The 13,984-nt window shown below is 39.6% G+C and overlaps 1 protein-coding gene across 11 annotated transcripts in view; it reads left to right on the top strand.

The window, feature by feature from the left end:
- Positions 1 to 13,984, top strand: part of Ccdc18 (coiled-coil domain containing 18) — a 105,857-nt gene that overhangs the window by 64,441 nt on the left and 27,432 nt on the right. For all 11 annotated transcript variants that reach the window (XM_039092618.2, XM_039092613.2, XM_063273809.1 and 8 more), the window contains 2 exons: positions 5,045 to 5,144; positions 5,961 to 6,077. In XM_039092618.2, coding sequence (XP_038948546.1) covers positions 5,045 to 5,144; positions 5,961 to 6,077 — 217 coding nt within the window. The remainder of the gene's footprint in view (positions 1 to 5,044; positions 5,145 to 5,960; positions 6,078 to 13,984) is intronic.

Raw genomic sequence — 13,984 nt, 5'->3', positions numbered from 1 at the left:
AGTTTGAGGCCAGTCTGGTCTATAGAGTGAGTTCCAAGACCACCAGAGCTATGTAGAGAAACCCTGTCTCAACAAAACAAAACAAAACAAAACAACAACAACAACAACAACAACAAGAACAACAGAAAACCTCCCAAAGTGAAACAAACACGCCAAAACATACCAGTCATTACATTTTATTTTAGTTTTATTAAATATTTAAAGAATTTTTATGAAAATGTTTTCTTTATTAATAGATCTGATCATGGTTTCCCCTTTGCCCAACTTCTTTCAGATCCATTCCATCACAACCCATACCTATTCCATTCTGTGCCCTTTTACTTCCCTCTCTCTCTTTAGAAATCGAACTGGCAAAATAACAAACAAACAAACAAGCAAAACCCGTAAGAAACACACATACACAGAAACCCCAGAAAACCACAACCAGAAGCCATATATACAAACAAACGACCAGCAGGCAAAGCTAGCCAAACAAAGCATTATTAGACAAAAAATTGACAGAAATACTATTGAGTTCATTTTGTGTTGGCCATCTACTGTCGGTCATGGGCCTACCCATATCTACTGAGTTGGGACTGTGTGTCCACCTTCCCCCTTTGTACACTGAGATCCATATATCTTGAACCCGTGTGAGCCCTGTGTGGTAACATAGGCTCTGTGAGTTCATATGTGCATCAATACTGTTAAATCTGTAGTCACCTCTGGATCTTACAAAAGTTTCCCTCTTCTGCATAGCTCCCTGAGCTCTGAGGAAGGAAGGAGTTTGATAAAGACACCCCATTTAGGAGTGAGAGTTCCAAAATCTCTCAGTCTCTACACATTGTCTATTTGTGGGTCTCTTTGTTAGTTTTTATCTAATGCAAGAGGAAACTTCTCTGATAATGGATGAACGAGGCACTGATCTATGAGGATAGCAGAATGGCGTTAGGACTCATTGGTGTGTCCTTTAGCAGAACAGTAGTATTTGGTTTTTCCCTAGGTTCATGGCCTTTCTCGTCCTATTTGGGTTCTTGGCCACCCCAACAGCGTCAGGCATGGGTTCCATCTTATCGAGTGCGCCTCAAGTCCAGTCAGAGAGGGGCTGGCGACTTCTACCACTGTTTGTGCCACCATTACACCAGCATCTCTTGCCGACAGGCCACTGTTTTAGATTGCAGGGTTTTAGCTAGGTTGATGGCTCCCTTTTCCCACTAGTAGGATGCAGGATACCTTCCAGTTTGATGGACACCAGTCAGTAGGGGTGCAAGAGGCTCTAGTTAGGCACCAGTTCACTTCTCCATGTTCAATGAGATATATAGGTGTTGTCTTCAATAATTGGGCTTTACCATCAGTTTATGGTGAGGAACCAGGAGCCTTGACAATAGCCTGAGATGTTTGAGGCATTGTCTCCCTGTTTATGGTAACTCCATTTATGTTTCTTTTGTGTGTGTGTGTGTGTGTGTGTGTGTGTGTGTGTGTGTGTGTGTAGGGATGGTTCTATTAAAAACTAAGTTGCATTCTCTTTGACCGCTGAAATGACTTTTAGTGTTAGTTGCCCCTCCCTATATTCCTTCCCCTACCCCTCTTCCATCCCTCTCCCAAATTATTAATACTCTCACTCCAATCTCACCTTACCCTCTATAACTGTATATTCTATTTTCCCTTTCTTTGCCTTTTCCCCTCCTCTCTAGTCTCTTACAAGTTACCTAACCTTTGTGGTTATATGGATTGGAGCATACCTGTTGAAGGCTTAAAAGCTAACATCTACATATAAGAGAAAACAAACTTGTCTTTTGGGGTCTGTGTTACCTCATTCAGGGTGTTTCTTTTTATAGCTCTATCCATTTATCTACAAATTTTATAATATCAGTTTTTAACAGCCGAATACTATTCCATTGGGTAAATACACCACAGTTTCATTATCCATTCATTTTGCCAGGTTCTTACTGTTTTGAGTAGAGTACTAGTGGACATGGATGAGAAAGTATTTTGGCAGTAGGATGTGCAGCATTGTTTGGAAATATATCCAAGTCTTTTCCTGTACCAACGAATGTAAGCCTAGTCCCTACTTTCTCTTTTGTCAGTCTCAGGGTATCTGGCTTTATTCTAAGGTTTTTGATCCATTTGGAGTTGAGTTTTGTTTGGGGTGATAAATATAGATCTATTTGCATTCTTTTGCACACAGCCATTTAGTTGACCAGCACCCTTTGGTGAAGATGTTTCCTTTTTTCCAATATATATTCCTGGCTTATTAATAAAAATCAGGTGTTCACTGGTGTGTTGATTTAGTCTGGGTGTCCAGAAGGGATAAGCAGGTTGCTCCAGGGCTGAGAGTGAGGATGGAGAGACTGTAATAGAGAGTTGCCTACCTAGGTATCAGTGGCTGCTGACACAAAGCAATGAAGTTGGGCAGGAAGAGAAGGCCGAAAAGGTCCACAGGGAACAACCAAGCTAGATCTTACTCAATTTTCACTCATTTATTTTGTGTGCACATAGATGGAGGTGTGGCATGTATCATGGTGCACATGTTGAGGTCAGAGGATAAATTGTGAGCATTCTTTCCTTTCACTGTATTGGTCTCAGTACTTTAATTCGGGTTATCAGTCTTGGTATCAAGTGTGTTAGCTGCTGAACCATCTTGCTGGCCTTCTATAATGGATATTATAAGAGGCATCTTGAAACATTCATTTATTTTCTTATAACCCTGCCCTTCCCATCTTTTAATATAATTGCTTAAACCAGGGATCTGTAGACTTAGCCTATTTAAATCCTTAAACCAGTAACCTGTAGACTTATCCTATTTAAACCCTTAAACCAGTAACCTGTAGACTTATCCCATTTAAACCCTTAAACCAGTAACCTGTAGACTTATCCTATTTTTTATCCAGTTTATTAGCAGATCTTGTCAACTTTATTTTTAAAATAAATTATAAAATCCACTGACTTTGCATTATCATTATGCACAGACCATTATTGTTTCTTTCATGACATATGGCTGGGTCTTCCTAATGGGCTCCTTATGTTCTTGTTTTCATTACTAATCCACTTTCCATAGATTATCATGTTTCTGATTATAAATATATATCAGATCATATTGTTTTTAATGGCTTCCTAAAATATTCCCAGTAAAATCTTAATTCCTTTGGATATGAAACATAGAGATACAACATCATTGCTAAGTACATTAATCCTTACCACAAAAACAAAAACAAAAAACTCCCAAGAAAACCAAAAAACAGAAAATACCAAGTATTAGGAAGTATGGAGGGGCTGGGGATTTGGCTCAGTGGTAGAGCGCTTACCTAGGAAGTGCAAGGCCCTGGGTTCGGTCCCCAGCTCCGAAAAAAAGAACCAAAAAAAAAAAAAAAAAAAAAAGGAAGTATGGAGAGAAATAAAATTCCCATTTATTGCTAGTAGAAAACCAAAATAATGATAGCCACGGTGGGAAATAATTGTAAATTCTTGATAACTTTTTTCCCCATCTTTATTAAATTGGCTATTTCTTATTTACATTTTAAATGTTATCCCCTTTCCCAGTTTCCAGGCCAACATCCCCTTAACCCCTCCCCTTCCCATTCTATATGGGTGTTCCCCTCCCAATCTTCCCCCCATTACTGCCCTCCCCCAAACAATCACATTCATTGGGGGTTCAGTCTTGGCAGGACCAAGGGCTTCCCCTTCTACTGGTGCCCTTACTAGGCTATTTATTGCTACCTATGCAGTTGGAGCCCCGGGTCAGTCCATGTATAGTCTTTGGGTAGTGGCTTAGTCCTTGGAAGCTCTGGTTGGTTGGCATTGTTGTTCATATGGGGTCTCAAGCCCCTTCAGCTCTTTCAGTCCTTTCTCTGATTCCTTCAATGGGGGTCTTGTTCTCAGTTCAGTGGTTTGCTGCTGGCATTCACCTCTGTATTTGCCGTATTCTGGCTGTGTCTCTCAGGAGAGATCTACATCTGGTTCCTGTCAGCCTGCACTTCTTTGCTTCATCCATCTTATCTAGTTTGGTGGCTGTATATGTATGGGCCACATGTGGGGCAATTTCTTGATATTTTAAACATAAAATTATCATTTAGTATAATAATTTTCCTAGTCATGTATCGCAAAGCATTGAGGATGGTTCTTTGAACAAGAATTATACACCAGTGTTTATATCATCTCTCTTCAGAATAGCCGAAAATGTGGTAATTTGTCACCATTGATGAATGGGTAAAGAAAATATGGTGTATGCATGCAAGTGTTGTTTAGGCAGAAAAACAACAAAGTAGAGATAATCCATGCTACAAAGTAAATGGACCCTACAAACATTGTGCTAAGTCAGAGAAGGCAAGCACATGTGGTATATGAATTCTGTTCATATGAACAGTTTCTAGAACTGGTAAGTCTCATAGCAAAGATTGGTGTTTGCCAGGAACTAAGGGAAGGGTTAACAGAAAAATAATCCCTGAAGGATATGGGGTTTACCTCTGTTGAAATACAAAACAGTACTGGGAACAGATGATGCGGATGCTACATAACACTAGTTAATTCAGTTGAGTTATGAACCTTAACATGTCCGAAAGGATAATGTTTTCTGTGTTTTACCACAGAATGCAGTTTTTTAAAACTCCAAGCCTCTAGAATACCAACCCTATATGACCAGGTTTCTATTTTCCTGGCCTCATTTCATACTGTTCTTGCTTTGTTTTGTTTTGGTGTATATGTGTGTGCGTATGTGAGTGTGTGTGTGCGTGTGTGTGTGCATTATCCTGTGTGGCAGCAGCACATGGTCTGTATGGTCAGAAAGTGATGTTGGTGTCTTCCTCAGTTTCTCTGTACCTCGTATGCTAAGATCTCCCTAGCCCTAACCCTGAGTAAACTAGCCCAGTGGTTCCAGGAACCCTCTCTGTGTGAGTTAACTTTTGCCGTCATTTTCTTTATACATTCATCCTTTGGTTTACGTGCTTTCAGTTTGGATTAGCTACACATGTTCTTTTGCTTTTAATTAGGGAAACAATAACAATAATTTATCCTTAAGAAGTTAGAGTATTCGTGTTACCTACTGTGATCTCTTTCTTTTGACAAATTGTAGAGAATGTAAGATGGAGATTGAAGACAAAAAGCAAGAACTTCTTGAAATGAATCAGGCACTAAAAGAGAGAAATTGGGAGTTAAAGCAAAGAGCAGCTCAGGTTGTTGTTCTCTTACTTTATTTGTACACATTTTCTACCATGGGATAATCATGAGGGGTTTAAAAATTGCCAGTTTTTTTCTGGATGTAAATATTTAATGTTAGAAGTACAACTAATTTTTTTTTTTAGACAAATTGCTGTTTGACTAGTTCGACCATGAGTTTATAATTCTCTTGCCTCAGAGTTCCAAATGCGGGGAATGTAGATACTTGGCAGAAAGACTTGTTTGTCTAGCTGGGAACTAAATAGGTAAATTCTTTACAAGTAAACTACAACTCAGGTCGACCAGTAAGTACTTTCTGAGAGTAAGGGTTCGCTTGCAACCCTCTATTTTTTTTTTAAAGATTTATTTATTTTATATATGTGGGTACACTGTTGCTGTAGCTGTCTTCAGACACACCAGAAGAGGCATCAGATCCCACTACAGATGGTTGTGAGCCACCATGTGGTTGCTGGGAATTGAACTCAGGACCTCTGGAAGAGCAATTGGTGCTCTTAACCTCTGAGCCATCTCTCCAGCCCTATATTTTTTATTGTATATCAGAAGAACATGGGATTGAATACATCACTGTGAGCTAAATATTGGAGGAACAAGGCATTATTTATCATTTTTATTCTAATATAAATTGACACATGAATCCTTTTAAGTTTCTATAACATATATTATGTATGGGAATTCAAGTTCCTTTGAAAAATACTTCCTTTAGAATAAGCTTATCACTTATTGATTTCTGTAGTAAATGTATATTCTAACCATACAAGTGTTTGCTTTACAATAAAATTGAGCAGCCAGCTTGATATTACTTTTGTATTTAGGTTACACATTTGGATATGACCATTCGTGAACATAGAGGAGAAATGGAGCAAAAAATAATCAAATTAGAGGGTACCCTGGAAAAATCAGAATTAGAACTTAAAGAATGCAACAAACAGGTAATTATTTTAAAATTTTATATTGTTTAAAAAAATAACACCATGACCACGTACACCCCACACTGTTTTCGTTGTTTGTGATGATGCATGTTGCTGTGCTACCTGTGTTGGCCTTGAATTCCTGTGCCCAGGGATCCTCCTGTCTCATCATCATGAGTTGCTAGTTGTACATTACTCTGCATGGCTGTGGTGTGTTTATATAATGCACATGATGGAGCCATTACATACTTTTACTCACCTTTTACATTCTGCTTAATACTTTCTCCTTGATATTATTTTGATTATTGATATAATTTCTTATATCAATGTATCTAAAATACTTATTACAATATGTGTATGCTTGAATAGTTATAAAATATTTCTGGGAGGATTTACAAGTAATTTTAGAACCTAGTTGCCTGAAAAAAAATTCATGTAGGAAGGAAACTTTGTGTTTTCTATATTTTTTATCTTACATATATTTTACCTTTAAAATTATAAAGCTGTGTTACATTTGTTTACTGTACTTCATGTACAAATAGTAATTGGAATATTTTCAGAAGTGAGGTGGTCTCAGAGGCTTATCACAAAATAAGCCAAGGACTGCTAATATAAAAGAGAATGTTGGTTGTAGCCCACTATTTTATAAGCCCTAAAGGCAGTTGGAGTATTTGATTCCTGACTGTGACAAGTCGGCCCTGTTATAGCTAGATGCCATCTGCAGAGAAGGACTGTCGTTTGAACTGAGGTACTCTGGGCCTGAAAACAAGGAAGAGTGATAAGCTAGGGAACCTTGTGGCCAGTCTCTGGGTGGGAAACAGCTACATTAGGCAGAATGAATGGAAGAGGAGAAGACTTGGACATGCTGAGAAGCCTAATTAGTACGAGGCTTAGACTATGAGTGCAGTACCTTTTTTCCTGTTTTCTCTGGTGAGACGTCCACACCTTGGGTAACTGAAGAGAGTGATGACACCATGCCTGCGGTTAGCAGTTGGCTCTAAGTTTAGGGACTGCATTTTTGCCATGTGGTTTTCTACTAGCAGGACCTGAGGTTCAAGTCCTATGGGTGCAAAGTTTCCAAAGAATCCTTCTTCCTGGGGAATGTTTAGTGTTGAACAGGGTTTGAAACTTGTGCTACTCAAATGCTTTCAGAAAAAGTAGTAGCCATTCCACAGCAAAGAGGAACCAGCCTGTAAAACTAAGTGCAGCCAGAAGTGGCTTTTGATATACATAAAGAGGAAATCGCAAGCAAATGAAGCCTTAGTGTACAACTGACTCCTGGTCCCAAGAATCAGCTTCATAGTACAAAAAATAAGGGATTCAAACTTCAACTGAGTAGCTTCCCACCTGGTAGACTTCGATACTAGAGGACCCTCCCTGGGGGTGGGGGTGGGGGACTATTCCAATACTTGTATTTTATTTTATTTAATTAAAAATGCTTTTCTGGGCTGGGTATGATGGTGCATGCCTTTAATCACAGCATTCAGGAGGCAAGAGGAGGTGGCTCTCTGTGAGTTCAAGGTCAGCCTGGTATACAGAGTGAATCCAAGACAGGCCAAGGCTCTAAAAAACAAAAAATCTTTTCGGCACCTCCCTTTTCTGCGCCTGTGTTTTCACTTTGTTTTTTATTGGATTTTTTTTTTCTTTACATTTCAAATGTTATTCCCTTTCCTGGTTTCCCCCCAGGAACCCTTCTATCCTACCCTATCACCCCCACCGCTGCTTCTGTGAGGATTCTCAACTACCCACCTACTGTCTCCCTCCCACCTACCTGCCCTGGCATTCCCTTACACTGGCGTATCCAGCCTTCCCAGGACCAAGGGACCATTGATGCCCAACAAGACCATCCTCTACTACAAATGCAGCTGGAGCCATAAATCCTTAAATGTGTACTTTTTGGTTGGTGGTTTAGTCTCTGGGAGCTCTGGAGGGCTCTGGTTGGTTGATATTGTTCTTCTTCCTATGGGCTTCCAAACCCCTTCGGCTGCTTCAGTCCTTTCTCTAACTCCTGCATTGCAGTCCTTGTGCTCAGTCTGATGGTTGGCTGTGAGCATCCACCTCTATATTTGTCAGGCTCTGGCAGAGCCTCTCAGATGATAGCTATATTAGGCTCCTGCCAGCAAGCACTTCTTGTCTGGATTTGGTATTTGTATATGGGATGGATCTCCAGGTGGGGTAGTCTCTGGATGACCTTTCCTTCAGTCTCTGCTCCACACTTTGTCTCTGTATTTCCTCCCTGGAGTATTTTGTTTCCCCCTTTTTTTTTTTTTTTTTTTTTTTTTTTTATTAACTTGAGTATTTCTTATATACATTTCGAGTGTTATTCCCTTTCCCGGTTTCTGGGCAAACATCCCCCTCCCCCCTCCCCTTCCTTATGGGTGTTCCCCTCCCAACCCTCCCACCATTGCCGCCCTCCCCCCATAGACTAGTTCACTGGGGGTTCAGTCTTAGCAGGACCCAGGGCTTCCCCTTCCACTGGTGCTCTTACTAGGATATTCATTGCTACCTATGGGGTCAGAGTCCAGGGTCAGTCCATGTATAGTCTTTAGGTAGTGGCTTAGTACCTGGAAGCTCTGGTTGCTTGGCATTGTTGTACTTTTGGGGTCTTGAGCCCCTTCAAGCTCTTCCAGTTCTTTCTCTGATTCCTTCAATAGGGGACCTATTCTCAGTTCAGTGGTTTGCTGCTGGCATTCGCCTCTGTATTTGCTGTATTCTGGCTGTGTCTCTCAGGAGCGATCTACATCCGGCTCCTGTCGGTCTGCACTTCTTTGCTTCATCCATCTAGTCCAATTGGGTGGCTGTATATGTATGGGCCAAATGTGGGACAGGCTCTGAATGGGTGTTCCTTCAGTCTCTGTTTTAATCTTTGCCTCTCCCTTCCCTGCCAAGGGTATTCTTTTTCCTCATTTAAAGAAGGAGTGAAGCATTCACATTTTGATCATCCGTCTTGAGTTTCGTTTGTTCTAGGGATCTAGGGTAATTCAAGCATTTGGGCTAATAGCCACTTATCAATGAGTGCATACCATGTATGTCTTTCTGTGATTGGGTTAGTTCACTCAGGATGATATTTTCCAGTTCCAACCATTTGCCTACGAATTTCATAAACTCGTTGTATTTGATAGCTGAGTAGTATTCCATTGTGTAGATGTACCACATTTTCTGTATCCATTCCTCTGTTGAAGGGCATCTGGGTTCTTTCCATTTTCTGGCTATTATAAATAAGGCTGCGATGAACATAGTGGAGCACGTGTCTCTTTTATATGTTGAGGCATCTTTTGGGTATATGCCCAAGAGAGGTATAGCTGGATCCTCAGGCAGTTCAATGTCCAATTTTCTGAGGAACCTCCAGACTGATTTCCAGAATGGTTTTACCAGTCTGCAATCCCACCAACAATGGAGGAGTGTTCCTCTTTCTCCACAACCTCGCCAGCATCTGCTGTCACCTGAGTTTTTGATCTTAGCCATTCTCACTGGTGTGAGGTGAAATCTCAGGGTTGTTTTGATTTGCATTTCCCTTATGACTAAAGATGTTGAACATTTCTTTAGGTGTTTCTCAGCCATTCGGCATTCGTCACCTGTGAATTGTTTGTTTAGCTCTGAACCCCATTTTTTAATAGGGTTATTTGTTTCCCTGCGGTCTAACTTCTTGAGTAATTTGTATATTTTGGATATAAGGCCTCTATCTGTTGTAGGGTTGGTAAAGATCTTTTCCCAATCTGTTGGTTGCCGTTTTGTCCTAACCACAGTGTCCTTTGCCTTACAGAAGCTTTGCAGTTTTATGAGATCCCATTTGTCAATTCTTGATCTTAGAGCATAAGCCATTGGTGTTTTGTTCAGGAAATTTTTTCCAGTGCCCATGTGTTCCAGATGCTTCCCTAGTTTTTCTTCTATTAGTTTGAGTGTGTCTGGTTTGATGTGGAGGTCCTTGATCCACTTGGACTTAAGCTTTGTACAGGGTGATAAGCATGGATCGATCTGCATTCTTCTACATGTTGCCCTCCAGTTGAACCAGCACCATTTGCTGAAAATGCTATCTTTTTTCCATTGGATGGTTTTGGCTCCTTTGTCAAAAATCAAGTGACCATAGGTGTGTGGGTTCATTTCTGGGTCTTCAATTCTATTCCATTGGTCTATCTGTCTGTCTCTGTACCAATACCATGCAGTTTTTATCACTATTGCTCTGTAATACTGCTTGAGTTCAGGGATAGTGATTCCCCCTGAAGTCCTTTTATTGTTGAGGATAGCTTTAGCTATCCTGGGTTTTTTGTTATTCCAGATGAATTTGCAAATTGTTCTGTCTAACTCTTTGAAGAATTGGATTGGTATTTTGATGGGGATTGCATTGAATCTGTAGATTGCTTTTGGTAAAATGGCCATTTTTACTATATTAATCCTGCCAATCCATGAGCATGGGAGATCTTTCCATCTTCTGAGGTCTTCTTCAATTTCTTTCTTCAGTGTCTTGAAGTTCTTATTGTACAGATCTTTTACTTGCTTGGTTAAAGTCACACCGAGGTACTTTATATTATTTGGGTCTATTATGAAGGGTGTCGTTTCCCTAATTTCTTTCTCGGCTTGTTTCTCTTTTGTATAGAGGAAGGCAACTGATTTATTTGAGTTAATTTTATACCCAGCCACTTTGCTGAAGTTGTTTATCAGCTTTAGTAGTTCTCTGGTGGAACTTTTGGGATCACTTAAATATACTATCATATCATCTGCAAATAGTGATATTTTGACCTCTTCTTTTCCGATCTGTATCCCTTTGATCTCCTTTTGTTGTCTGATTGCTCTGGCTAGAACTTCAAGAACTATATTGAATAAGTAGGGAGAGAGTGGGCAGCCTTGTCTAGTCCCTGATTTTAGTGGGATTGCTTCAAGTTTCTCTCCATTTAGTTTAATGTTAGCAACTGGTTTGCTGTATATGGCTTTTACTATGTTTAGGTATGGGCCTTGAATTCCTATTCTTTCCAGGACTTTTATCATGAAGGGGTGTTGAATTTTGTCAAATGCTTTCTCAGCATCTAATGAAATGATCATGTGGTTCTGTTCTTTCAGTTTGTTTATATAATGGATCACGTTGATGGTTTTCCGTATATTAAACCATCCCTGCATGCCTGGGATGAAGCCTACTTGATCATGGTGGATGATTGTTTTGATGTGCTCTTGAATTCGGTTTGCCAGAATTTTATTGAGTATTTTTGCGTCGATATTCATAAGGGAAATTGGTCTGAAGTTCTCTTTCTTTGTTGTGTCTTTGTGTGGTTTAGGTATAAGAGTAATTGTAGATTCGTAGAAGGAATTCGGTAGGGCTCCATCTGTTTCAATTTTGTGGAATAGTTTGGATAATATTGGTATGAGGTCTTCTATGAAGGTTTGATAGAATTCTGCACTAAACCCATCTGGACCTGGGCTCTTTTTGGTTGGGAGACCTTTAATGACTGCTTCTATTTCCTTAGGAGTTATGGGGTTGTTTAACTGGTTTATCTGTTCCTGATTTAACTTTGATACCTGGTATCTGTCTAGGAAATTGTCCATTTCCTGAAGATTTTCAAATTTTGTTGAATATAGGTTTTTATAGTAAGATCTGATGATTTTTTGAATTTCCTCTGAATCTGTAGTTATGTCTCCCTTTTCATTTCTGATTTTGTTAATTTGGACGCACTCTCTGTGTCCTCTCGTTAGTCTGGCTAAGGGTTTATCTATCTTGTTGATTTTCTCAAAGAACCAACTTTTGGTCCTGTTGATTCTTTCTATGGTCCTTTTTGTTTCTACTTGGTTGATTTCAGCTCTGAGTTTGATTATTTCCTGCCTTCTACTCCTCCTGGGTGTATTTGCTTCTTTTTGTTCTAGAGCTTTTAGGTGTGCTGTCAAGCTGCTGACATATGCTCTTTCCTGTTTCTTTCTGCAGGCACTCAGCGCTATGAGTTTTCCTCTTAGCACAGCTTTCATTGTGTCCCATAAGTTTGAGTATGTTGTATCTTCATTTTCATTAAATTCTAAAAAGTTTTTAATTTCTTTCTTTATTTCTTCCTTGACCAGGTTATCATTGAGTAGAGCATTGTTCAATTTCCACGTATATGTGGGCATTCTTCCCTTATTGTTATTGAAGACCAGTTTTAGGCCGTGGTGGTCCGATAGCACGCATGGGATTATTTCTATCTTTCTGTACCTATTGAGGCCCGTTTTTTGACCAATTATATGGTCAATTTTGGAGAAAGTACCATGAGGAGCTGAGAAGAAGGTATATCCTTTTGCTTTAGGATAGAATGTTCTATAAATATCCGTTAAGTCCATTTGGCTCATGACTTCTCTTAGTCTGTCGACATCACTGTTTAATTTCTGTTTCCATGATCTGTCCATTGATGAGAGTGGGGTGTTGAAATCTCCCACTATTATTGTGTGAGGTGCAATGTGTGTTTTGAGCTTTAGTAAGGTTTCTTTTACGTATGTAGGTGCCCTTGTATTTGGGGCATAGATATTTAGGATTGAGAGTTCATCTTGGTGGATTTTTCCTTTGATGAATATGAAGTGTCCTTCCTTATCTTTTTTGATGACTTTTAGTTGGAAATTGATTTTATTTGATATTAGAATGGCTACTCCAGCTTGCTTCTTCTGACCATTTGCTTGGAAAGTTGTTTTCCAGCCTTTCACTCTGAGGTAGTGTCTGTCTTTGTCTCTGAGGTGTGTTTCCTGTAGGCAGCAGAATGCAGGGTCCTCGTTGCGTATCCAGTTTGTTAATCTATGTCTTTTTATTGGGGAGTTGAGGCCATTGATATTGAGAGATATTAAGGAATAGTGATTATTGTTTCCCTTTATATTCATATTTGGATGTGAGGTTATGTTTGTGTGCTTTCATTCTCTTTGTTTTGTTGCCAAGACGATTAGTTTCTTGCTTCTTCTAGGGTATAGTTTGCCTCCTTATGTTGGGCTTTACCATTTATTATCCTTTGTAGTGCTGGATTTGTAGAAAGATATTGTGTAAATTTGGTTTTGTCATGGAATATCTTGGTTTCTCCATCAATGTTAATTGAGAGTTTTGCTGGATACAGTAACCTGGGCTGGCATTTGTGTTCTCTTAGGGTCTGTATGACATCAGTCCAGGATCTTCTGGCCTTCATAGTTTCTGGCGAGAAGTCTGGTGTGATTCTGATGGGTCTCCCTTTATATGTTACTTGACCTTTTTCCCTTACTGCTTTTAATATTCTTTCTTTATTTTGTGCGTTTGGCGTTTTGACAATTATGTGACGGGAGGTGTTTCTTTTCTGGTCCAATCTATTTGGAGTTCTGTAGGCTTCTTGTATGCCTATGGGTATCTCTTTTTTTAGGTTAGGGAAGTTTTCTTCTATGATTTTGTTGAAGATATTTACTGGTCCTTTGAGCTGGGAGTCTTCACTCTCTTCTATACCTATTATCCTTAGGTTTGATCTTCTCATTGAGTCCTGGATTTCCTGTATGTTTTGGACCAGTAGCTTTTTCCGCTTTACATTATCTTTGACAGTTGAGTCAATGATTTCTATGGAATCTTCTGCTCCTGAGATTCTCTCTTCCATCTCTTGTATTCTGTTGGTGAAGCTTGTATCTACAGCTCCTTGTCTCTTCTTTTGGTTTTCTATATCCAGGGTTGTTTCCATGTGTTCTTTCTTGATTGCTTCTATTTCCATTTTTAATTCCTTCATCTGTTTGATTGTGTTTTCCTGGAATTCTTTCAGGGATTTTTGCCATTCCTCTCTGTAGGCCTCTACTTGTTTATTAATGATTTCCTGTGTTTCCCTAAGTGTGTTCATGTCTTTCTTGAAGTCCTCCAGCATCATGATCAAATATGATTTTGAAACTAGATCTTGCTTTTCTGGTGTGTTTGGATATTCCATGTTTGTTTTGGCGGGAGAATTGGGCTCCGATGATGGCATGCAGTCTTGGTTTCTGTTGCT

The sequence above is a fragment of the Rattus norvegicus genome, chromosome 14 (genome assembly GCF_036323735.1).
Source record: "Rattus norvegicus strain BN/NHsdMcwi chromosome 14, GRCr8, whole genome shotgun sequence".
NCBI classification, from domain to species: Eukaryota; Metazoa; Chordata; class Mammalia; order Rodentia; family Muridae; genus Rattus; species Rattus norvegicus.
This window is presented reverse-complemented; position numbering and strand designations above follow the sequence as displayed.